Below are 27,936 nucleotides of genomic sequence, written 5' to 3' on the forward strand. Positions count from 1 at the left end.
GTCAAACGATTAAAATATTTAATCGCGATTAATCGCATTAATGTCATAGTTAACTCGCGATTAATCACACGTTTTTATCTATTCTAAATGTCTCTTGATTTCTTTTAGTCCCATTATTTTTTCTCATTTTAATGCTCTTATCAACATGGAAAAGTGGATCGGCTTGCTTTGTGTAAATGTTTTTTATTGAAAACAATATACTGTGTTCAAATTCACTAACATTCTCACTTGGAGCAAATAATCTCTCACACAATGTGATACTGTCCATCAATAAAAGGGTGAAAGAAATACTGACGAGGTCCTAATATTGACGAGGGGGCGGAGAATTCGCATCAGCTGTGTGTGTGTGTGTGTGTGTGTGTGCTTGGCCATCAAGTGGTATTTCAGACTGGACGTGCTGCGATGATGATAGCTCAGTTCACAACGACAAAACACACAGATCACTTTGGTCTCAATGGAACCATTTGGCAACTTTTTAAAAGTAAACTTTCCATTCAGAATCTTATCGGCGTCTCGCACTCGTCATCCACTCAAAACGTAACGTTAACCAACTATTTGGCCGGCTCGCAGACCCAAACAAGTGTGTGCGGCGTGCCTATTGTTTTGTTTCCGGTCTAGCTAGATCCGCTTGCGCTTTGGTCGATGAAGCAACAAAACGTCCTCGCGCGGCACAAGCCATTGAAATGAATGGCGCGTCCTGTTGCAAAAGCATGTGAATAAAACTACAAAGTTTGCTAAGCCAAAAAGACCGTTAATCGCGTGATAAAAAAATTGATGCCGTTAAAATGAGTTTGCGTTAACGCCGTTAATAACGCGTTTAACTGACAGCCCTAATATATATATATATATATATATATACATATCTTAATTATTATAATAATTGTTTTCCTTAATTTTGAAGGCTTTAATAAACAAGACAGAAATAAAGGAAATATACAAGACACTGTCAGTATGAATCCCTGCATCACCAAGAGATGCACAGGTCAATCACTGTTATTATTACTTTTTATAAACCAACTGCAACGTAAAACCAAGAAAGAAGTCCATAATCTCATTTAAAAGTCTCCATGTCCCATGTCTCTCTTCCTATCATTTTGATTTTGCTACCCATCATTCTAGCCTAGATCATAACCTAGATATATCCATGCCCAATTAGGACCTGATCAACGTGACATCACTGAACTCCAGACAACAGTTGCAGCTGGTAGTCGACCGTCCGGAAATAGACAGACAGGGAGAAGTGAATAACAGGGGTTGTGAATTTGGGTGGGGGATCATGCTTTCAGATCCCTTTGTGCCAAGGGGAGGAGAGAAGTGGAGAGGGGGTGGACCAACCCCAAATCCACTGCCTGTTGGAAATGAAGAGAGGGACAGAGAGAGAGAGAGAGAGAGGAGTAGAATAAGTTAGTGCAACAGAGGTGATGGACTTAGTCCAGTAAGACTGACAGGGAACACACAAACTCCTCCTGAGGGCTGAGAAGAACATGCTGGTGGACTTTTCTTGCTTTTCAATACCACAAATTCACAGAGGCACCTACATCTACAGCACCTAACAGAGATATCTGCTGATCTTCTGAGGTCTTCAAAGCCCACTCCTCTCAAGCTCCTTAAAATACTTGAGAATTTTTAAACCGTGATAATTTTTAGAGTAAAATTCAAAGACTTGCTATCTTAAAAGTCAGAATTTTCCTCTTTGTTTAATAGGGTTTTACCACTTCTCTTTGAGAAGAGTTCTTGAAGAGGTACTTGTCAGAGTTCTTGAGCAAGGATTCGCAGGATTTGCGTCGCCAGACAAACAGAGGTGTTTAATTGAGGGCTTTAAAACTGAAGACCTTTCCACTGACACCAAGGACATACTAACAAAGAGAGACAGTGGGGGATTACGACAGACAGAGAGAAAGAGAAAGAGAGAGAGAGAGTGAGTGGGAGAAGAGAGAGGAAAACCCCACAGAGCAATCTCCACAAGTTGTGATGACTATTTCCACAGAGGCACTTTGCACGGTTTCTCCTGGACACTGACGGATTTCAAGAAGGTGCTGTGCAATAGACTGGAATCAACTGGTAAGGTTAAGGTGAGCCCAGAGGCTCCGCTTGCTCTCTAAACATGTGTAATTGCATCCGTCTCTCTACAATGCTTGTGCTAATCTGGGAATGAACTTTTAAACACCTGTTTATGTTTGGCTGAGAGCTTGCGTCAACTTTTTGTAACACACTGAGTTCTATGTGCTTTGGTAATAGTTTTTAAGCTTCGCCCTCCCACTCCGATCCTGTCATGGGATGAATGGATAAGGTCTGTCGCCCTGGGCGACATCTCTTTCTGATGGTTTAAGTGGAGGGTTAATCTTTGACGGGCTGAAAGAAAGTTCTATGGGGTCGTTGAGGACAATATAAGTGAGAAATTTAGGGATGGTGTTTTAGCGGTTCATTTGTCATAAACACACAATGGCTGTTACCAGCAAGGGACCCCGGACGCAATTTAAGACAACAAAGTGGCTGCGTCAATAATGACGTCTGTGAGCATTCAGATCAAAAAGAGTCGTTTCCCACGTGTTGAAAGACAGTCTAGACAAGTAGTCTATGAATACACTGAGGTGTGAATGACGGAAAAGGAATAACTAAAGTGGTTTAAAACAGCATGACAAGAAATGCGATGGGGGAGTGTTGTACACAATATATCTTTCAGTTTTATGAATTTTAATTATAAGTTTTGGAATTAGAGAAAGGAAAAGAACAGGGATGCAAGGCAGGGATGGAGGGAGGTAGAGTAAGCTACACATCCCAAAATGTTTGGAAGGGACAGGATGCAGGAGAGTTGACTGTGGATGTGTCTCTTTGTTTTATTCCCCAGGAAGCTTTTTTCCATCTGTAGGGATCAGAACGGAGGCAGACTTCTCAATCAGGCTTTGTTCAGCCATGGTTCTGTTTGAATAGGAGAGAGCTTACGAGTTTTCAAAATCAGAGTATCTCTAGTACTCTCTTTATGGACGGGCATGCCATGGCAACAAAATACACAAAGCTCATAATTGCAACTGTATACAAAGCACTCGGGATTGTTTATACAATGGTCTAGACCCAGGGTTTTCAACTAGGGGTCCCTGAAGGTACTCCAGGGGGTTCGCAGAAAGGATAACAAGTAGATTTTGAATATATTAATGAAAATGTTTTAAATCAAAGTGATTAAAAGTCTTAACAAAATCTATCTGTATTTTTCATACTGGGGGTCCGTCTGGGTGCAGGGACCCTGGGACTGTAAAGCTTGGAAAATCCTGGTTTAGTAACCTGACCTCATTATCTCATAAATATTAATATTTGCAGGTATTCGTACACAATTTTAGTACTATATTAATACATGTAAGAACTATTAAAAATACGCTGAAAAGTATAATATGGATGCATGTCTTTACATATGCAAAAATGTTTATTTTTATTTAATTTGTACTATTCATATATTTGTAACATAATCTCACCGATTTAATACAATAAAATTCATTTAATTCCAGTAATTTAATATTCTATGAACCTAAAAGGATTCGTAAATATTTGTACATCCCTAAATTGTTTAAATGCTTGTTTTAAAGTTGTAAATTGCTTGTATTAAATGCTGCCAAATACATTAATAATGTAGAGTATTATTCAAAAGTTTGGATTCAGTAAGTTTTTTTTAAATACATTTATTCAGCAAGGATCAGACATTTATAATGTTACATGTGTTTTCTATTTAAAATAAATTATTACTGAAATAGAATTTGAAATGTTAATTTGTTAATTACAACTCAAATTCAGTTTGCTGCTCACACAAAGGGTTCAGAAGACTTGAAATTTGTATGGTACTTTTATGGCAGCTTGACAATTTCAGTCATCAATTACTTATTATGTGGGAAAGGGCAACTTCAACATTCTGCTAAACTTCAGAATCGACATAATTTTGTGTTCTACTATACAATGACATTGGGTGAACTATCCCTTTAAATAGAACATGACACTGTAGAACATTTACACATGACACACAAAAAAAGGTCCATTGTTAAATGTGCAAAGGGCCTGTCTTTAGTCTCATTAGTCTGTGTGCTCTGCTAGCCTACATAGATATAACTTCACAGTCAGAGCTAATTTGTGAGAGGCACACAGGCACAAGTGTGAGGTGAGGACTTCATCAGCCTCTGTCTTTGTGTGTGTGGCAGCTTGGCTCACTCTAATGAGGAGGGGCGGAATTCAAGGAATTCCACGCTAAGGTTGAAATGAGAAGGGCAGGCGAGAGAACAAGGGGATGATGGAGCGATAGGGAAAGACTGAAAGAAGACATCAAGCAGTTGTGTCCCCTTACTCCCTAATCAATGACTCAAACACTGCTATTGTGCAACAGAAAGTCAGACCTAACAAGAGTAATACCAGTTAATGTAAATGACTGCACACTGCACTAATGTTATTGGTTATGATCAGTCCTTTTCAATTCATGAGTTTGACTTGGCCATAACTGGGCAATTTCAGAAAAAAAATTAGTTTAACAGTTAATTAGTTGATTAATTATCATAGTTGGTTAATAATTTTAAGCATTAATATTAATAACAAATTATCAAATTTATTATCAAATTAACAAATTATTATTTTAAGTATAAGTTTGACTAAATATTCCTTTTTATTTCTTTATCCTTTATAAGGCGTATGTGGAATAGTTCAATAGCAGTTCAGACATGCTGTAGCTTGTAAGTCATGCCACATCTGTAATGGAACACTGGACGAGGTAAACTTCACTTTGGCCTGTCGGGACACTTCTCAAGGTGCGTGTCAGAAGGACAGACTCTGGAGGATTTTATTCCCACCAAGGGAGTAATGACAGCTCTCTGGATGAGGCAGATGTGCTTTCTCTTGCCCTGCTGCTCACACAGACATTGCACCACAGAGGAAAGCATTTCCGCTGTCTCTTTGTGCTGGTTGGGGAGTCCTAGCTCTTAGACTTGGGGTCTCCATTGAATTTCTTTATCACACACTCTTAAATGTCTTATGTTCCACTCAAAGAAACCACAGGTATTCCCCTTCCTAGACACACACACACGAGCACAGAAACATAGGCACATGCTCACACACCACAGTGAAACCACATACCGCCCGCAGCCTTAACTCACACGAGACGTTGCCTGTTGTAATGCCCCGCTGTCCGACACTCTGTCAGTATATCCAACAAGTCGCAAGTCCAACCTATCATTATTGGTCTGTTACAGCGGCACAAGGGGGTTCCTTAGCCTCTCATGAAATACACTCTCTAGTGGAAACCATCATTATTTTTTCCGTTTAGGAAACCATTTTCTTTTTCACTTGAGAGAGATTCACTACAGTTCAAAAGTTTGGGGCCAACAACATTTTATAAAATGAAAGAAGTCTCTTATGCTTACCAAGGCTGCATTCATTTTAATGGAAAAATACAGCAAAAACAGTGATATTGTGGAATTATCACAATATTTTAAAAAGTCATTTATTTTTGTGATGTCAAAACAGAATTTTCAATACCCATTACTTCAGTCTTCAGTGTCACATGATCCTTTAGAAATCATTCTAATATGCTGACCAATCAGAATTGATTATGCCAGAATATTCAAATCAAAAGAAACCGAATCCGATTTGATTGGAGCAGCTGTTTTTGCTGGAAAATCCAATTTTAGATGGCTACTGTGTTTTGGAACATGGTAACTGGTTTCTAGCCGGTCACTAGCTTGCAAACCATCTGGAATCAGCAACCGACCAGCTACCAGCTGGTCACAGCAGTCAGTCAGTTTAGGAGGTAAGGATTGTTTTTGGAACATTAATAACCTGCTTGGACCAGCTAATGATGAGTTTAGACAGCTACCATGTTTCAAAACACAGTTACCGGCTTAAGATGGATTTTCCAATAGGCGTCTCTGTAGATCATTCTTGTCAATCAACAGCTTTTAAAATTTCCAACAATCAATCTGTCAGTAAGATTAGAGAGACAAAAGCAATTTGTGAGGAGCACGAGACAAGAGTCTTAATCAAACGTGTCCAGACAGAAGAATGGGGATATAAGAATGACATGTTTTCCAAGAGACAGAAAACAGCAGGAAGTTTACAGTACTGCATGTCTTACATCTTTTTTTTTTTCTGTGAGGATTATATAACTTACTACCAGTGGCCGGAAATACGAAAATAATTTGGCAGGACAAATAAGACAGATACTACGTCAACAGCATCTCTCATGTTTGTGTGCAGTTTAAACAGTAAGAACATGAAGGGTCCTGTCAAAGCTGGGAGAAAGAGAGGGATAAATAGAGAGAGACATCAAGAATTGCAATGCGAGCTGACTATTAGATGAATTTTTCTGCGCTGTCCCAATGGTGAAGTCATGATGTGGACAGACAAATTGCAGGTTTCCTGTGCATTTGCTGACTTCATCAGCAAAGGTCTGTTATTTTGGTTACTGTGTATAAACAGCCACAATAAAATAAACAACCTGAATTGCGTTGCATAAATCCTCTATCCTCCACAACACAGAGACAGCTTGACAAGCAGAAATGTTAATACTGGAGGTAAATTGTTTCATTCAGTAAAAATCCATCCATTAGTGCTAATATTTCTAAAATCTCCCTAATGTTAACACTGAATCGACTCCCCTCTGGCTATCCTCCCAGAATGTGTTAAAAAACAAAACTAATGAGCACTGAAATTTCCTTTACTCCAGATAATTCCCCAAAAACTCTGCTGTCAGCTTTGTATGTTTTCGTGCCATGATGATAACAGGCCGACAAGATATGTTGGACAAGCTTTTGGAGAAAAAGAGATCTATAAAGTATAAGATGCTAATTATTTTTTTTTTGATCCAGGTCATTAATAATTATAGTTTTTGAAACTGCTCTACAACAGTTCTCTCCAAACTACTTGTCTGTGTTTGAGACAGACTGTTACACCGTGTCTAGTCCACACCAGGCGAGAGGGGCTCGACGCAATGCGACACAAGCAAATAGAACCTTTATATTCAGTGATGCGGTCTACACTAGATGCGGCAATACAACAAATTCCTGTCAGTAAACTGATGCTCTGTTCCATTTCTGATGTACTTCAAGGGCTCGCTCTACTTCTGACACAAAGAACAAATAGATTTGCAATGGTTGCTTTTTCTCGTCCAGTGTAGACACAGTGTTAGTGTGCATTAGAAACTTTTATTAGTGACTCTTTTTCTCAGAGTCTTTCTGCAGGTTACACTGTTAAGTCAGTAGGTGGTGACAAGTGACTGTCTTTATGAGTGAGTCACTGAATCATTCAACTGTTCATTAAAACACATTTATTCATTCGTGAACAAAACAAGTGACAAGTGTCTTTATAATCAAGTCAATGAATCATTCACTCAGTCAATTAATTCAAAAAACCGTTTCATTCAGGAACAGAATAACTGCCTTTGAGTGAGTCATCGAATCATTCACTTAAACGATTAATTAAAAAACAAGTTCATTCAGGAATAAAAAAATCCTTTGTGTGTGTCATTGAATCATTTATTCAAATCATTCATTCATAACCACTGATTCATTCATGAACGAAACAAGAGACGGTCTTTATGAGTGAGTCATTAAATCATTCACTTAATTGATTTATTTAAAAAAAACTAATTAATTAACTCATGAAACAAGTGATAGTTTTTATGAACAAGTCATTGAATCTTTCAACTCAACTGATTCGTTCAAAAACACTGATACATTCAGGAACAAAATACCATTATTGTGTGTTACTCGGAGATACAATGATTAAAAGGAATTGTCTCAAAAGTAAGGTACTCAATGTTATCAATAAAACTGTTATATAAAGAAATGTCATTCTATTTTTCAGTTTTAAACATTATTCAATATGATGTAAGACGCTGAATAACTTATTACTTGCCTGCATTTGTCAGAAACAACGCATGAGTAGTGAATCTGTGTATGTGTGTGGAGATCAGAGAACTTGCTCGCAGTGGGTCAGAAAGGTGTTGAACAGCGGCAATCCACAACTCAATCCACCAGCAGCTTTCAATTAAAGCTCCCAAAGATGAAGCGCTAGTTATATTTTCTTAGGAGACGTGTTTTCTCTCCTTCCACACCCCAGGGCTGCTTTCCCAATAATATCCTTGCTCTCTTTGAAACTTGAGGTAAACAACACAAAGTGGCTTCATTTCATGAATATAAAAGGCCATGTGTTGTGTTATTACAGGGCTTCTAATAGTGGTCTTTATGTAACTGGTATTTTCATTGTGATTAAATAAATCAATCACGTCGTACCTTCTTGGAGACTGAATTCAAATGACAGTCATCCATTGGAAGCAAGTGTCAAATTTGTTCCGTCTTCGCATCTATCATAGCAACATAATTATCATTCATACAAACAGACCAAGCACTGCACGTTTTACGTTTTAAAGTGCCATTCACACAAAAATGTTCTTGCATTTAATATCGCAAGTGTAAAAGAACAGGTCTCAAGTCAAGTTTCTTTTTTTCTTTTAACTTGACATGCTGTTTTAAATAAATGCAGCACAAAGGTCAAATAGGTCCATCAATATGTTTATGTTTAAAAACAATAAGTTACATTTAAACGTAAGATGCAACAGAACGAAAAAATTAGCCCAGGGTCTTGTGATGCGTTTTAAAAAAGTTGAATATCTTGAAAACTTGACACTTCGTTGTTCTATGGTGCTCATTTGTAAGACACTGAAAAGTAGCGAGACATAGCGCGACGGTCAAATATGTCCATGTAGAGTATGTTTACACAGAAAACAATTAAAAATCAGAGCAGTGGAACTCAAAAACCTGCTCTGCGTGAACCGGCCCTAATGCCATATCAATTTTCTTGCTTTAAGCTTTGTTAGGCAAGGTTTATGCACGCCTTGCACAATGCATTATGTGTAATACATTCTTAATCAGAGTAAAATCCCATTGCTTGTATGAACTAGAACTACATCAGATTTTCCATTCTCCCTCAGTGATGTTTAAGCCTATGGCAAGGTTCAGATAACCAAGTGCCGTCATCGAGAACTCATTTATATGGCAGCTTACCAGATCAGAGCAGACTCCTGCCAGGACACCCATGCTGACCAAACAATCCATTCAGCAGCATTAAACTCTCTGTGTCACCCTGCAATTGAGGCAGCTTCATTGTTCAACAGGATATTTGATTTCGCATGTGTGGTCAAAACTGGCCTCATTATGACAACAGTGTAGTTGTACTAAAACTATTAGGAGTTGTTTTTATTAATTAAAATAAATCTGAAATTCAGCTAACTGAATTAAAATGAGTTTTAATGTCAAAATTACTAAAACTAAACCTGGAATAAAGCTAAAAAGAAATATTTAAAGGAAAAACAAAAACGCAAAAGCACATAAAATCACTAAAACTAAAGCTAAAATTAAAATAAACTAAAAACGCAAAAATAAAAGCTAATTCAAAATATTAATAAATACTATAATAATAATAATAATAATAATAATAATATAAAATACTCTTATTAAATAATACTAAAATAAACACTGCTAACAAGCCATTGCACCAAAAGCGAATTAATGCTGATGTTGGATTCAGTTCTTGCAAAAGAACTGTGATGAGCTGTATTTTTAGAACATAAAATAGGGGTTTTACTTGTTTAAGATACAATATTGAACAAAAAAAAAAGTGTCAAAAAAAATTAAAAAACGAATTAATATAACACTTTTTTTTTGGAATCTCTTCATTTACATGAACTTGAATAAATTGATTTGCAACGATGAATCATCCGACATTCCAATGCAACATGAGAGAGAAACGTTTAGGACGAACTGATTCACTAGAATCAATCAAGCTTGCCAGCACTTCATATGAGAGAGAGAGGATGCAAAGAGTGTGTTTGAGTGAGATTCAAGTCCAGTAGCTCCAGCGAAGCCAAGAACTTACAGAATATGGGGCTGCAGAGCCTCATTATTTCCCTACTCAGGGTCAGCCACACTCCTGTCTGCTTCTCCATCAGTGCTGGAGAAACATGGTGGCTTGCCAGACCATTTCTCCCAGGGAAACCTGATCTGTCCCCAAAGTTTAAGAGCTTCCATGACTGTGTTAGAAACAGGGGCAGCCCACCGACTCTGTAGTGAGCTCACTGGCATGACTGAGGTTGAGTGAGGTGTCAGATCTTCTGTCTAGATCAGTTGGGGTTGTGTTAGCTCGGTTAAGCTAGGCCTGTCCAGACAGATAGAGGAGGAAATTAGCCTCATACCTCCCATACGCCTCTAGGATGGAAACAAATATATCCTTATACCCTGAGGGTTGTGGTATTAAAGTAAAGATTTAAAGGATTACTGTTCCAATGGTTCCGGCAATGACTTAAGGAATTATACGCACAAAAGCAACTTTAATTGTTGTGATGTGAAAGCTTGACCTGAGGGTCAATGAAAACTAAGAATGTCCACTAAAAAATGTCAATAGTGTAGTGATGTACGGAGCACAACTCACACTAAGGTCTAACCAAGCAGCTTAATGTTGGTCAAAGTGGCAAATCCACAACACCAAATTAAAATTGTTGCAAAACATGCATTGAAAAATCTTTCATCCGTACGTGAAATTCCTGATCGTGTGGATTCCTTTTGAAATGACTTGATTTCGCTCACGGAAATTTGCTAAACAATGGTAAAAGTAAAGGTAAAATATATTTTGTTATTCCATATACACTCACCTAAAGGATTATTAGGAACACCATACTAATACTGTGTTTGACCCCCTTTCGCCTTTAGAACTGCCTTAATTCTACATGGCATTGATTCAACAAGGTGCTGAAAGCATTCTTTAGAAATGTTGGCCCATATTGATAGGATAGCATCTTGCAGTTGATGGAGATTTGTGGGATGCACATCCAGGGCACGAAGCTCCCGTTCCACCACATCCCAAAGATGCTCTATTGGGTTGAGATCTGGTGACTGTGGGGGCCATTTTAGTACAGTGAACTCATTGTCATGTTCAAGAAACCAATTTGAAATGATTCAAGCTTTGTGACATGGTGCATTATCCTGCTGGAAGTAGCCATCAGAGGATGGGTACATGGTGGCCATAAAGGGATGGACATGGTCAGAAACAATGCTCAGGTAGGCCGTGGTATTTAAACGATGCCCAATTGGCACTGAGGGGCCTAAAGTGTGCCAAGAAAACATCCCCCACACCATTAAACCACCACCAGCAGCCTGCACAGTGGTAACAAGGCATGATGGATCCATGTTCTCATTCTGTTTACGCCAAATTATGACTCTACCATCTGAATGTCTCAACAGAAATCGAGACTCATCAGACCAGGCAACATTTTTCCAGTCTTCAACTGTCCAATTGTGGTGAGCTCTTGCAAATTGTAGCCTCATTTTTCCTATTTGTAGTGGAGATGAGTGGTACCCGGTGGGGTCTTCTGCTGTTGTAGCCAATCCGCCTCAAGGTTGTGCGTGTTGTGGCTTCACAAATGCTTTGCTGCATACCTCGGTTGTAACGAGTGGTTATTTCAGTCAAAGTTGCTCTTCTATCAGCTTGAATCAGTCGGCCCATTCTCCTCTGACCTCTAGCATCAACAAGGCTTTTTCGCCCACAGGACTGCCGCATACTGGATGTTTTTCCCTTTTCACACCATTCTTTGTAAACCCTAGAAATGGTTGTGCGTGAAAATCCCAGTAACTGAGCAGATTGTGAAATACTCAGACCGGCCCGTCTGGCACCAACAACCATGCCACGCTCAAAATTGCTTAAATCACCTTTCTTTCCCATTCTGACATTCAGTTTGGAGTTCAGGAGATTGTCTTGACCAGGACCACACCCCTAAATGCATTGAAGCAACTGCCATGTGATTGGTTGATTAGATAATTGCATTAATGAGAAATTGAACAGGTGTTCCTAATAATCCTTTAGGTGAGTGTATCATGACCTATTAAATTTATAAATAGTATGTTGCACCACGTGATATTACAACCTGAACTAATCTTGTCATAAAAAGGTCAAAAGATCTGATTTTAAGAGACCTAACTGCCCTTGACACAAAGTCATGGGGGTCAGCAGGGGTTCTTTCTATGACACAATTTTCTGTTTTTCTGTTTAACTGCATGTTTCTGCATATTGGTTTATAATAAATAAATAATAATTAATAACAGTTGTGTTAACATTTTTTTCCAAGAATCAATAAAAAAAGATCATGGCAAACAACTTAAGGTTCTAAAAAAATATTATTTTTAATCAATTCAAAAATGAACGTCATTCTTCCTTCTCCACTGATGTATTTCACAGGTGTGTGTGGCCATGGATGTTCCTGTGCTAGTATGGCTGGTGTTGCTCCTGGCGAGTAGACAGTTTCCTGAAACGGATTGCAGCACTCAGGAGTTTGACAGCAGTGATGAAGGTCCAGAGGTTGAATTCCTATCGACCTCTCGCACACGGCGGGCCCCCGAGCCTCCTCCGCAGGACAAGTGCTCCTACACCTTCATCGTACCCCAGCAGAAGGTTACGGGAGCCATCTGTGTGAACTCCAAGGAGCCTGAGGCCATGCTGGAGAACCGTGTCAATAAGCAGGAGCTGGAACTTCTCAACTCTGAGCTGCACAAGCAGAAGAGACAAATCGAAACTCTGCAGCAGCTTGTAGAAGTCGACGGCGGCATCGTCAACGAGGTGAAGCTTCTGCGCAAGGAGTCCCGTAACATGAATTCCAGAGTGACACAGTTATACATGCAGCTGCTGCATGAGATCATCCGTAAGAGGGACAACGCGCTGGAGTTGTCACAACTGGAGAACAAGATTCTCAACCAGACCTCCGAGATGCTGCAGCTTACAAACCGCTATAAAGATCTGGAGCATAAGTATCAGCACCTCGCCTCACTGGCCAATAACCAGTCGGCACTCATTGCCCTTCTCGAGGCACAGTGTCAGAGGGGACCACCGGTTGTGGTCCCTAGGGTACCAGTCCAGCCTCAGCCCCAACCACAACCTCAACCCAGACCCTCACCACCCCTCAATAAGCCTACGTTTAACCGCAACAACCAGATCACCAACGAGATCCAGAGCGATCAGAACCTCAAAGTGCCACCCGCCCCTCTTCCCACCATGCCAGGAGGAACTCACAGCCCGTCCACCACAAACAAACCCTCAGGTGAGTCGCAGCTTCATTCCTTCAGTGGTGCATGTACTATTTGAAGGGAAAAACTGAAATGAAACGAAATACTTGCATTTTGAGGAAATAAGATTATAGGTTTTACAAAACTTTCCAACAGAACACATTCACCATTCAACTTTACCATTGAAAAAGTTTGTGGCCAGTAAGTATTCAGCAAAGATGCATTCAATTGATCAAGAAAGTGACAGTAAAGATACGTTTAGTACTTCAAAATATTTCTATTTCAAATAAATGATGTCCCTTTGAACTGTCTAATAATCAAAAAAAGCCTGGAAAAATGTTTTCAACATTGATAATAAATATACATGTTCCTTCAGCATCAATTCAGCATATTAGAATGATTTCTGAAGGATCCCGTGAGACTGAAGACTGGAGTAATGATGCTAAAAATTCAACTTTGCCATTAAATGAATAAAATATTTTAAAATATATTCAAAGAGAAAAGAGTTATTTTAAATTATAATGATATTTCACAATATTTCAATTTTTATGGTATTTTTCACCAAATAAATTCAGTCTTCTATCATTATTCAGCACTGCCTATTCAGCACTGTTCATACATTATTCAGCACTGTTCATTCATCTCAAATTCTCTCTACATAGCGACTCCCACACAGAGATGTGACAATAAACCATCTGTTGTTGTCTCAGCTTTGAAATGCCAACATCCAGTTAGTAAATCTGGTCAGATGATGAACATCAACAAAATATTTTGTGTTGAGTCACACACATTGTTGTAGGAGGACAAAAAAAAGTCAAGATCAATTGAATGCCATATATCTAATTTCAGACTGATTGCAATTTCTTTTATACATGCTTTTAATGCTCTAAAAAGAGAAAAGCCCAATTTCTTTTGAGTGAAATAATGTAGAAAAGTTAAAAAAAGTTTATTTAAAAAAAAAAAAAAACCTACTTCAGTTTAATGTATACTTTTGTTTCATTGATTGCAATGCACATAATAATATCATGATATAATGTTTTGTTTATTAACCCCAACAGCAGCATATATATCGTGTCTATTTAAAATGTAAAACTAGTCAAGACAGCGAAAAAGAAAAAGGCAGCTTTCAGTGGCTGTATTTCCACTCCATCTGGTGACATGAGCAATTTCCTGGCTAGGTCTGCCTGCATTAATAGCAAAAGGTTACACAAACTCTCCTCAATGAGAGTCAAGCTTTCACAATGAGACTACAGTACGAAAAAGAGCTCTGGAAGGAAATAGAAAGAACGATTCTGGACAGAAGTCAAGGAAAGACGGTCAGAAAAAGTCTACAGTGGCTGAGTTGGGAAATGGCATAAGGATGAGTCTGCATTTACACTATATATGTGTGCACAGTATGAGGCGTATGGCAATTTCACCCTCTGATTTATGTTCATTTCTTTCAAAAAACTGTGTTTGAAAATTGCTTGAGACATCTTGCAGCTTTTACTTTGCTTAGACTTACATAGATACTATATATGAAAGGGTATTTAAAAAAAGAGATTCAGAAAAAAGTAGTCCTGTCAACCGATTAAAAAAAATTAAAAAACGAATTAATCACATATTTTTCTATAATTGCGATTTTTCATGTATTTTTTTATATTGCAGTAATTTCACAATTAATCTCCTAATTAAAACAACATAAAGACAGTATATTTGAAATATTTTATCTAAAAGGTAGGAAATATCCAGAAATATAGTTATATTCACTTGTAGTTAGAGATATAGAATCAATTTATCCAACACTTCATACTTCACTGCATGATTTATAAATTAAATAGATAAATTTTTTATTAAAGCTACAAAAGTTATTCATTTAAGAGCAGTGAGTGATTTTCTATTTGTCTTTTGTTCTTTGATTAACATTAATGACAGACAGCAGCAGGTTTATTAGGCTGCTGTCACTTTAAGATCTGACGCACATGACGCGGATCTGACACATCCTATTATCTCACAACTCTTTACACTCTATAAGACATCATTTAACTCATTTTAAGACTGTGCTTACGAGGATACTCAACTTTTGGCATAATTTTGGTGTAATGGTGTGGTCACATTTAACATCATTCAGGGAATTTTAAAGAGCAAAATCCAGGCATTTCAATTCTAAGTGATTTTTTTCTAAGGACTTTATTATTTTTTTCGCATGAGGGTGAAATATTTCCCCACACAGATTTCACAACAGGATCAAGTTGGAAAGCTGAAAAGAAAGCTGCTTGGTATAAATGTGACGTCTGTGTGATCTGTGGTTCATGGCTACACTTCTGACAATAGAACATTTTATGTGACCGCACCTTAAGATTTAGAACCACATATAAATTGGAAGTCAAAAATCCAATCTGCTAAGCAATATTTGCTGTTTACAAACACGCAACAAGACTCAATCTGACAAAAATAGAATTGGTTGACAGTCTAAATGCTGTCGTAAAGACAATTAAGTTGCAGTGATGAGAAAAGAAATAAGAGGATAGGAGAAAGAGCAGGGCAAGGAGGGAAGCAGCACTCTGTTGGAGTGAAGTCATTTATTCCAGTGCTACCAGACATGGGTGACCCAGACATCCCACACAAAGCTCAGCGCTCTATCAGGTCTGGGTCTTCCTGCTGGAGAGAAATGACCTGCTGATGGATTTGCCAAGTTGTTTTAACAAGACCCACACCACTAAAAATCTGTAAGGCCTCTCCGTTTCCACTTCCTCCCTTCTTCCTACCATATCTCATCTAAAGTTCACTTGACTTGATGGATTTGTGTTCATCCCGAGTTCATCACCTCATTCATCTCTGTGAATGTTAGCTAGAGTATTTGTAGTGAAAAGCAGATTTTCTTTTCATGCTGCCTTCTCTGCCATTAGACACTTTTTGCTTACAATGTGTGAGTCTGTTCTTTCACAGCACTGTCTTTTTCCATCTCTCCCTCATACACAACTAATCTAAACTGTGTCCCTTTGTCTGCCAGATATAACAGCTGCCTTGGTCTAAACTTCTGTAAAGCCCCCTGAACAAGTACACCAAAATATTGTCACTGTAAAACAGAAACAGTTAAGAAGTGACTCGCCTACTCACTAAAATCGTTGTTCTAATTAGAAACAAATGCTTCAAAATATGTACTTCTGAACCTGCTTTTAGCTGTTCTGTTCTTGTCGTGATCTTTATTTTCTTCAAATACTTGTTCTTGGCACTAATTGTGCATTAAGTGGCAAGTTTCCATGGTGTAAAATGTTCTACGACCAATTAAACAGAAGGGGGCTTAAAGGGAAAGTTTGTAATTTGCTGACAAGCAGACTTCTCCAAGGGAGAGCAAGAAATTGGTGGCTTCAAGATAATGAGGCAAAGTATGTGGAGTGAGGTGCTTTTATAAAGGTAAAAATCAAAATTCAGCCCCAAACACAAAACACAATTTTAAAACTTAAACTCTAATCCAGAATTAGTTTGGGATGAATAAACCAAGTCTGTTAATGTTATTAATAACAATAATGTAATATTGAACGGTATAAATAAAATATATTCCCACTGGACCATCGGTTCAAAGGGATCACATGGTCAATTCTGTGACCAACAAAAAAAAATGAAGAATCATAAATATTTCTTTTTCATTTACAATAGAACTTTTTAGGCTGGAACAATGCGTTCTCAGACCTTTGCACTCCAATGCATGTCTATTCAATTTGTCTATGTGAGGCATGTCTCTTGAGATTCCAAAAAATCGACTGACCCAAATAAAAAAGCAAGTGGTTTAATACATGCTCCTCCAGAGATTGGGAATGCTGGAATGGATTCAGTTTTGTTCACGGTAAGGGGCTAATGAGCCCCGTCTGTGTTGTTATCTTAAATTTGTCAGGTAGTGTGATGGCTCTTACTCTGGCATGCTGTGAAAATCAGCCAGCCAGAGAGATTTCAGAAAAACAGACAAAATCCGGCTCAGTGGAATGTGCACTTGAGGATATGAATCCAGCGGTCTGAGGTCTGTTCTCATAAATACAACCAGAAATATCTCAATTGTAAGTGCGTAAATTATAAGTACTAAAATGAACCATTTTAAATAACACTACAAGTGAAATGCAAGAAAAAAACGACTGGAGCAACACCCTATGTTTCGGTACAAGACACATCCAGCTAATTTTTAAACATACCGACCAGAGTGATGAAGGGGTTGGAGTGGCTGTGAATGAGGGACAGCCGTTGGGCATGAGGCCTGCTTTTTATAAGCTACAGGATGAGAGTAAACACTAAAATGTTCCAGACTACTGTAAGTAAACCACAAGGCCTCGGCAGCGCTTTAAGACGGAGATGTAAGATCAAACCTAACACACAAGTTAAAATACACAAATAATAATGGAACATATGAGATCATGTGATTTGAGAGCAAAACTATAAGTTTAAGTCTCAGGTTGTGTTTACTGTAGGTTTGACTACTTTCCCTACAGAAAAGACCATAATTAACAACCACAATTGGTTTCACCAGCTAGGTTTTGCTAGTGAATAGCATATTTGTGCTGCTCCATTAGATAGACCACAACCAAACCAGCATAACCCAGCCTAGACCAGAATGGAAATTTCCCCCTTTGCTGTTGTTAGTTGCTTTAAGCTGGTATAAAGCAATTAAGCTGGTCTCAGCCCGGCCAAGTTGGTTTAGTTCCCAAAACCCCTCTAAAACCAGCCAGCAGACCAGCTTGACCAGGCTGGGAAACCAGCAAACCAGCATAGTCTGGTTCAAGATATTATACATTTAAATATATATATACACTCACCTAAAGGATTATTAGGAACACCTGTTCAATTTATCATTAATGCAATTATCTAATCAACCAATCACATGGCAGTTGCTTCAATGCATTTAGGGGTGTGGTCCTGGTCAAGACAATCTCCTGAACTCCAAACTGAATGTCAGAATGGGAAAGAAAGGTGATTTAAGCAATTTTGAGCGTGGCATGGTTGTTGGTGCCAGACGGGCCGGTCTGAGTATTTCACAATCTGCTCAGTTACTGGGATTTTCACGCAGAACCATTTCTAGGGTTTACAAAGAATGGTGTGAAAAGGGGAAAACATCCAGTATGCGGCAGTCCTGTGGGCGAAAATGTCTTGTTGATGCTAGAGGTCAGAGGAGAATGGGCCGACTGATTCAAGCTGATAGAAGAGCAACTTTGACTGAAATAACCACTCGTTACAACCGAGGTATGCAGCAAAGCATTTGTGAAGCCACAACACGCACAACCTTGAGGCGGATGGGCTACAACAGCAGAAGACCCCACCGGGTACCACTCATCTCCACTACAAATAAGAAAAAGAGGCTACAATTTGCAAGAGCTCACCAAAATTGGACAGTTGAAGACTGGAAAAATGTTGCCTGGTCTGATGAGTCTCGATTTCTGTTGAGACATTCAGATGGTAGAGTCAGAATTTGGCGTAAACAGAATGAGAACATGGATCCATCATGCCTTGTTACCACTGTGCAGGCTGCTGGTGGTGGTGTAATGGTGTGGGGGGTGTTTTCTTGGCACATTTAGGCCCCTAAGTGCCAATTGGGCACGGCCTACCTGAGCATTGTTTCTGACCATGTCCATCCCTTTATGGCCACCATGTACCCATCCTCTGATGGCTACTTCCAGCAGGATAATGCACCATGTCACAAAGCTCGAATCATTTCAAATTGGTTTCTTGAACATGACAATGAGTTCACTGTACTAAAATGGCCCCCACAGTCACCATATCTCAACCCAATAGAGCATCTTTGGGATGTGGTGGAACGGGAGCTTCCAATCAATGATCCCTGGATGTGCATCCCACAAATATCCATCAACTGCAAGATGCTATCCTATCAATATGGGCCAACATTTCTAAAGAATGCTTTCAGCACCTTGTTGAATCAATGCCACGTAGAATTAAGGCAGTTCTGAAGGCGAAAGGGGGTCAAACACAGCATTAGTATGGTGTTCCTAATAATCCTTTAGGTGAGTGTATATTAGGGCTGTCAATTGATTACAAATTTTAATCTAATTAATTACATACTCTGTGATTAATTAATCTAAATTAATCGCATACATCATTTTTGCAGTGAAAGTATTTTACATATTTCAATTCAAACGAATCAATGAATAATCAGCATTAGTGACATTTAAAGTTCAAAAACTCTTTTATTATTATTTTCACTGTTCAAATAATGGCCATAACAATCAACAATATGACCTAATAATAATATGCTCAGGAAATAAATAAAAAATATATTTTTTTCACTGTACAAGGCATCTCAGGCCACAGTTATAACCTAGGGGACACAATGAATAAATGAACACAATGTCAACACTTTTTCTCTTGTATGTGCCATGAAAAACTCAGGCAAGAGAACTAAAGTTTAACATAGTGCAATATCAATTCCAGGGCTATTTTGTGTAATTGATCATAAACCTTCAATAAAAAAAATCAGCCCCTTTTACCACATTTCACACACAAAAATCAACAAAGCAACAATTTTAAATTTGTAGTCACACACATCTGCGATCTGCCTCACTTCTACTTCTCCTTCAGCCAGTCACTGTTACCACACACACACACACTTACTCACTCGTCTCACACACGCTTTCTCTCAGACACACACACTCACTTACTCACTCACGCACACATATTTGCTAAGTTTGCACTTCAGTGTTTGCTCGAGTGTGGTTTAAGTTTGAAGATGACATTGACCGCTAGAGTTGGTATCACGGGACGTGCTAGGTCGTTCCTCCGGATTAACATTAACTCCTGGATGCTTTGCATTGATGTGGTACTTTAGAGTTGACGAACTCCAGTGATATACTCAGCTGTATATTTCTTCAAAACCCAACGAAACTTACCAATTCACAAAATTAACGGAATGCATAGCTGATATAAAAAATTGGATGACTAGTAATTTCCTACTACTAAATTCTGAAAAGACAGAGATTCTAATTATTGGACAAAAAACTTCCACACGTAATAACCCAGAATACTGTCTAACACTTAATGGCTGCTCTGTCAAGTCTTCGTCGTCGGTTAGGAACCTGGGTGTGCTCTTTGATACCAACCTTTCTTTTGAAAGCCACGATGTGTAGTATCTGTAAAACTGCATTTTTCCATCTTAAAAATATATCTAAAATACGCCATATGCTCTCATTGGGAAATGCGGAACAATTAGTCCATGCGTTCATGACCTCAAGGCTAGATTATTGTAACCTGACTCCGCCAGATGGATTTGCTCCGCATATCCATCTGGAAACCTTCCGTTGAAGTAGTTTTGGTAAGGGGCGAAAATACTGGTTAGCTGATTGGCCTATGTTGGTGATAGACGGGCCAAATCAACCAATCAGATCAACGAAGCATATGACGTACTAACAGAGCGTATCTTTTCCTCTGAGAAAAGCCTCCAGAGCAGTGTTTTGCTCTTCTTTCAGTGAAGAAATACTCTGTAATTCCGATAAAACTTGCTCGATAGCCACGCTGATGCTAGTTTCATCCGCTGAAGCCGACATGTTCTTTAGACTGAACTGACGCGCTTCTCGTTGCGTCACACCTCAACCCGCCTCAAAGCCAACGCTGATTGGACGTTCGTTTGGTGAACTGCTCCCAAATTTTCTTTAACGGAAAGTATCCAGACTGATCTGCGAGTGAAACCTTGAAAGCTCGCGAGATCAGGATGGTCTCACGAGGCTAAGATTATTGTAATGCTCTACTGGGTGGTTGCCCTGCACGCTTAATAAACAAACTACAGCTAGTTCAAAACGCCGCAGCTCGAGTTCTTACCAGAACCAGGAAATATGACCATATTAGCCCGGTTCTGTCAACACTGCATTGGCTCCCTATTAAACAGCGTATAAATTTTAAAATATTGTTGATTACCTACAAAGCACTAAATGGTTTAGCTCCACAGTACTTGAGCGAGCTCTTAACGCATTATAGTCCTTCACGTCTATTGCGATCTCAAAATTCCGGCCAGTTGATAATACCTAGAATATCTAAATCGACTGCAGGCGGTAGATCCTTTTCCTATTTAGCACCAAAACTTTGGAACAGTCTTCCTACCATTGTCCGGGAAGCAGACACACTCTGTCAGTTCAAAGCTAGACTAAAAACACATCTCTTTGACCTAGCATACACATAATACATTATAGACTTCTATAAATTCAATGTTAGGCTGCATAGATTAGGTCAGCCGGAACTGGGAACACTTCCCTTAAATCTTGATGTACTCGGTACATCATAAGAAGAATGGCATCTACGCTAATATTAGTGTCTTTGTTTATCCCGAGGTTTTCCCGCAGCCTGCCGGATCCAGGCCGTGTCCAGATCTGACGAGGGAGCTTTCCCTGGACCCGATGACAATGCAGTGCTGAAGTATCCACTATCCTCTCCCTATGGAGGATCCCTTTCCCACTCTACAGATAAAGCGTTGTGAATTCCGGCTCGCGTACCCCGAAGTGATAAAATAAAACAAAATTCTGTATCAAAATTTATAGGCAAGAAAAGTAGTTTGTTTGAATTACAAACCTGCGCACATATTTTAAAAAGCACATAACTATAGAATTCTGAATGAGCATGTGAACGCCGTCAGCGTTAATCACAGGCTCGCGTTTAAAGTCTGATCACTTCGACGGAGGTGAATCAATCAAAGTTAACTTTAGCTGGAAGTAACATTATTCAAGAACCGCTATAACGCCAAAACAATCTGTTACCTTAAATTATATGTTTATCTCTGTAAAGCTGCTTTGAAACAATCCATTGTTAAAAGCGCTATATAAATGAAGATGACTTGACTTGACTTGATATGCAAATTCCTTGCGGCAGACATTGCAGACGACTTTATTTTTATCAATACTTACATCAAGCCGTTTTTTTGAAGTAAATGTTCCAATCAATGATCCAGGCAGCGCGTTCTCGTCTCCCTCCTTTATTTTACAGTCGAATGGTGGCTAGAACGGCTCCGTGTCAAAGGTCAATACGGAATGGATTAATCTGCGTTATTTTTTTTTACGTTATTTTGACAGCCCTAATATTCCCCATTAGCAGGGTATTAATCACCCCGTCTAGTTTTTACCATTTAAAACTGAAGATCAGAGAAAATTTGATTTTGAAGACAACTTCTTTATGGATGGTCTCTTACTCTGCTTTTCATTGGAAAACTTTGGAAATTGGAGCCATTTTTGACGCATCCCTATAAAAACACTACTCTATGCCCAGGGAACTTTGGAAGTGCTCGCTAATCTACTTGCTATTGCATTATTTAACAAAATGGGCCTTTCTCTGGCGCTCGTGGCAGCATTATGTTTGGCTGGAATAGCAGAGGCAACTTCCCAGGCCAGAATGGCAGCCAAGGTCAATCCTCTTCTTACGTTAAGAGCTTTTCCAGCTGTGCCACGGATGAACAAGAGACCTAGCGGGAGTAGATACAACTGAGAACTGTGTTCAGGGAGATCCTGAGATTGCCGTTCTTGGATTACGCAATTGTTTCAGCTTTGCGCCTGAATTTCCCTTCAAGCAAAATAATATCTCAGTCTGTCACAGTGTCACATTCCCAGTATGAGATTTGACAGAAACAGACAGGAGACTTCCTATAAAAAGACAGAACTTCTCTGGGAATTGAGTATGTGGGGATACATCTTGTTTAAATAATCTGGGAGTGACTGAGTGGGGTAAATACTGAATGATTTTCCCCTCCTCTTAGGTCCCTGGAAGGATTGTCTGGAGGCTCTGGAGGACGGCCACACTAACAGTGGCATGCACCTAGTGAAGCCGGAGAACACCAACAAGCTGATGCAGGTGTGGTGTGATCAAAGACATGACCCTGGTGGCTGGACGGTCATCCAGAGAAGAATGGATGGCTCCGTCAACTTCTTCAGAAACTGGGAAACATATAAGGTGAGCCAGTAATTAACTAAATGTTATGACCGATAAGTGATAAACAGCTGATATTAAAATAACAGTATAAATATGAAAACTGTATGAAACAGTATGAAATTGGCCTTTATGCTCACCAAGGCTGCATTTATTTGATAAAAAAACAATGTTAAAGTATATTAGTAAATATTATTACTATTTAAAATTACTGCTTTCTATTATCATTCTAATATGCTGATTTGGTGCTATTATTTGGTGCTATTGGTATTATCAATGTTGTGCTCAAAACAGTTTATTAGGGTTTATTAGTTTTGTGAAAACCATGATACTTGTTTTTTCAGGATTCTTTGATGATTAGAAGGTTCAAAAGAACAGCATTTATTTGAAATCTAAATCTTTTTTACACTATACATATGACAATTTAATGCATCTTTGCGAATTAAAAAGTATTAATTTCTCTCCCTCAAAAAACTAAAAATCAAAATTTGCTGACCCCAAGCTTTTGAATGCTAGAGTACAATTAACAGTGTTATTAAATTGTTAGAGTTTTTAAAGATTACATTTGAACGAGCATTAGATGAAAGCAAACAAAGGTAATCTAAAGGAAAAAATAGGGAAATAAGAATTAAACATACAATATCTCTGTAATAGATAGAGGTGATATATGTCTTCCTTTGCCAATGGTGGCAAGTTCAACAAACAGGTCAATTTATGTTCCTGTGGTAACAATTTGCTTACATTTTACCTTTGTCACTTAACATCACATGGTCTATAACTTTTAGCTGCTTCACATAAGCTGACCCGGATGGCTGTGAACATACAGACCCTTGCACTTAAAGAGGTTTAATGAGGTACATATGCCAAGCAGAAACTACCACACTGCACTGAAATGCATCAATGCAAATGAAAACTTGCGCAATTATTCTCCGAACATTAAAATGATCTATATGCTTTGTGTATGGCATATGTAATATACAAATGAATCATTCAATAATGTTCTTTACTTATTCAGTTTTCAAAGCCGTTTTTATAAACATTCTCTAGAATAATAGAATTAAAGAAGTGTTTTTAAAGAAATGTTTTTTTTTTTATTGTGTTCCATCTGTATGGAAGCTTATTTCCACCATTGGGATATTTTGTGGGATATTTACATTTTTTATTCACTTTTTTTCTCACAATTATAAATACTTTTTATACATGTTATAAAGACTTTTTTCTCTGAATTTCAAGTTTATATCCCGCAATTATGACTTTATAACTTGAAATTGTGAGTTTATATCCCCCAATTCTGACTTTATAACTCGCAATTGTGAGCGAAAAAGTCACAATTATCTTCTAATTTGTTTTATTCCATAGCGAAAACAAGCAAAGTGCAGAGAAAAAAGCCAGTCATCTTCAAAGCCCTGTAGATACAGTATTAAACACAAGTAAAGAGAGAATTACAAGTGCTTGGGCTCAGAAAGATGTCTAATGATGCAAAGAATGTGCTGGCAAATAAAAGCCCTACCAGTAAAACAAGAAAAAAAACAAGAGAGAGAAGAACAAACCTTACAGCAAGTGGCAATTTTTCAGCCTTAAGGAGATGACAAAATAATACAGTCTAAGTAATGTACACTAAAAAAACTTTTTACGTGGTCCATCTAATACTCAATGGCAGGCGCTCCTCTGTTTTATTACAGCAAGGATTTGGAAACATTGATGGAGAGTACTGGCTGGGTCTGGAGAACATATACTGGATAACCAACCAGGGGAACTACAAGCTGCTGGTCACCTTGGAGGACTGGTCTGGACGCAAGACGTTTGCAGAGTACGCAAGTTTCCGCCTTGAGCCTGAGACGGACTTCTACAGGCTCAAGGTGGGCCGTTATCATGGCAATGCCGGTGACTCCCTAACTTGGCACAACGGGAAGCAGTTCACCACTCTGGACAGGGATCATGATGTATATACAGGTATCAGTCAATCAATTACAGATTGTCCTAATTTTTCTATAATTGATATAAATTAATATATAAAATGTTTTATCTCAGGCAACTGTGCACACTATCAAAAAGGAGGCTGGTGGTATAATGCCTGTGCCCACTCAAATCTGAACGGCGTGTGGTACAGGGGAGGGCACTACCGCAGCCGCTATCAGGACGGCGTGTACTGGGCTGAATTCAGAGGAGGCGCCTATTCCCTCAAGAAGGTCGTGATGATGATACGACCCAACCCGAACACCTTCCACTGAGAAGCACATAAAAACAGGGAATGAACTGACAATTGTTCCCCCATGGTCGCCATCCACCCTATAAAGTGCAATTCGTTTAGACTGTGGTTTTTAAATTGTTTTGCTTCCTACATAGATATGATAGCAAAAGAACAAACAGGGTCTTGGATGACGTAACTGGGAGGAACACCAATTTATCAGAGACTACAAAAGGAATCTCTATTAAGTGCTATTTACATCCATTATCACAGAAAATGAAGTGTCTGATGACTTGGCCTGTTTTCAATCAGTCACCAGGAGGTCATCTAAAAATATATATATAATGAAAATGATGTGCGTTTCCACTCTAGTTCAATCAAATCAAATGAAACCTGTTCATCTTTAAATATTTAGTGCAATTGTGAATCTGTTGTCTGTTAGATTGCTTTTGTTAAATATGTAAAATAACTGATTAGTACTCATTCGTTGTTACAAATAAGACACAGGACATCCAATCCAGTGATAAATAGCTTACGCATCCCTAGTTTATTCAGAGCTAAGAGAATATATGTTTCCTGATGAGATGAATGACTCATAATTTATTTCAGGGATATCATTTTTAAAATTCATATAAAGGTTGCAGTGTAAAATAATGCACAATTAAACATCTTAAAACAGTCATCAGTTTCTCAATCTAAACTGTATTTACTGTGTAAATTAGCTGCTGGTGTCAAATGAAGACCCAACACATTTATGTACATATACACGTAATATTGTTGAAAATAATGTGTAATTTGTAATATACTGTAAGTGTAACATTTCCCCTGGTATTGTCATACCGTTGCAATAAAAGATGTACAGCCACGTGCTTTGTCCGTGAATGGATTAAAAATCAATCTTCTACAGCTGCAGTTCTACTGAGAAAGTTTATGTGCCAAAGTAAAGGGAAAAGTCACAAACAATTCATTCAAAAATGCTACAGACTCAAACAACAAAATAGCTCTTTGACCAAATAATAAATGGGGTCACACTTTAGTTTAGGGTCCAATTCTTTCTATTAGGTATAAGACTTCTGCCTCAATTACTGCATATTCATATTTAGTAAGGTAGTTGTTAAGTTTAGGTATTGGGAAGGATTATGGGATGTAGAAAATGGTCATGCAGAATAAAGCATTACTTTATAAGTGCCAATAAACAGCCAACATTCTAGTAATATGCTTGCTAATAAGCAACTAGTTAATAGTGAGAATTGAACCCTAAACTAATAAAGTGTTATCATAAATGTTGTACATGTATATATATATAACAAGCTCAACTGAGATTATGTATCTGTGGCTTGCTGTTGAATAACACTTTGCTGTTGAATAACAATTTAATTTAATAACTTGCCCTGTCTATGGTAATACACTTACAATGGAAGTCAAAGAGGTGATAGTATTTTAGGGTTTATAACCAGAAATAAGAATATTTTGATCTACATGAAAAAAAAATATATTTTATCTCCAGGTCATTAGATCTAGAATTCTGTCCATTCTAAATCAGAGTAGTGTAATACAATTACCGGTACATTTATTTTAATGAATCGACATACAATTTTGCTTTTACAGAAAAAAGGTCCATTATCCAGTGTCAATTGTGTAGTGATGTATGAAGCACAGCTCTTACTTTCAAGTCATTTTCAAATCAAGGAGCTTTCTAATAGTCAACATGGTAAATTTGTGTGACCTACTTGAACCCATTGCTAAATATGCATAGGGAAAACTTTCACCCTCACTCAAAATTCACAAGCGCATTGATTCGTATAGAAATTACTGGGTTTCGCCCAGCAAAAAAGTCACTAAAGAGCGGTAAATGTGAAACTGTAATAAAAAGCTGTACAAATAATTGGAAAGCAAATTGGATCAGAATTTCCAGTCCTCAAGCTTCATTAAGGCTAATGGTTGTTAAACTCCACATTTCCATTGTTAGGGAAGTTATGGCTAAACTCTCTAAACAGTATCATTATTTGGCTAAACTCTCTAAACAGTATCATTATTTTGTTTAACTTAATGTAGTGCACTCTTCCAATAGACTTCTATTCTAAGTGCAAAGCAGGATATACTTAGCCTGGTCCCACCAGACTCTCGTACATTTCATTTGTACATAGAGTCTGGCATCGCTCCATTGACAAGCGTTAACTTCCTTGTAGGCGGGTACTCTGTTGAAGTCTAAAACTATTGGATCTGCCCAGAGTCACTCTGGATCTACCATAACCAATCGCTAACATTTGGTCGTGACGAATGACGACTCAAACTAGCGCACGACATCAACGTCATCGTTCTCAGCCACTCCCTCTGTTTGCTGATTTGCCCGGTAAAAAGTTGATCGGAGAAAACCAAAGAATACAACACAATCCCAGACGTAGTACTGAAGGAAAATGAAAATTGGGCGGAAGTACGTAGAAGGGGCGGAGCCAGGCTAGGATATACCTGAGGTAGCAATCAACTTGTCATATTTATTTGTACCTCAAGTGATATGTGAGCTCGAGTGGAACTCGAATAACATCCCCATATTTCTAGTAACTTCTTTTAGGACTGTTTGTTAAAAAAAATTAACAGGGAAACAAAAATGTTACGCAGTCAAAAAACAGTTTCGCTTCAATCAGCTCAAAAGCCAAAATTCACAGAAGTAATATTTAAATATAATATTACTCATTATTCCAATGTATTAATCTATATAAAGAAATAAATAACCAATGGCTCTAAGAATACTTTTTTTGGAACAAACTGAAGGTATGAACTTTTTTTTTTATTAAA

General features: G+C 38.3%; 2 protein-coding genes across 3 annotated transcripts in view; one reads left to right on the forward strand and one right to left on the reverse strand.

Moving 5' to 3' along the window:
• The window catches only part of ralgps1 (Ral GEF with PH domain and SH3 binding motif 1), a 174,030-nt gene that overhangs the window by 65,822 nt on the left and 80,272 nt on the right, over positions 1-27,936 (reverse strand). The window lies entirely within an intron of this gene.
• angptl2b (angiopoietin-like 2b) lies at positions 1,362-26,005 on the forward strand. The gene is made up of 6 exons (XM_056237489.1): positions 1,362-1,578; positions 1,705-2,061; positions 12,253-13,108; positions 22,783-22,976; positions 24,635-24,905; positions 24,984-26,005. The coding sequence occupies exons 3-6, from the start codon at positions 12,265-12,267 to the stop codon at positions 25,181-25,183; spliced, it is 1,509 nt and encodes a 502-aa protein (XP_056093464.1). The 5' UTR covers positions 1,362-1,578; positions 1,705-2,061; positions 12,253-12,264; the 3' UTR covers positions 25,184-26,005.

Source organism: Rhinichthys klamathensis, unplaced genomic scaffold (genome assembly GCF_029890125.1).
Source record: "Rhinichthys klamathensis goyatoka isolate OS25496 unplaced genomic scaffold, OSU_Roscu_1.1 h1tg000487l_1, whole genome shotgun sequence".
In the NCBI taxonomy this organism is placed as follows: Eukaryota; Metazoa; Chordata; class Actinopteri; order Cypriniformes; family Leuciscidae; genus Rhinichthys; species Rhinichthys klamathensis.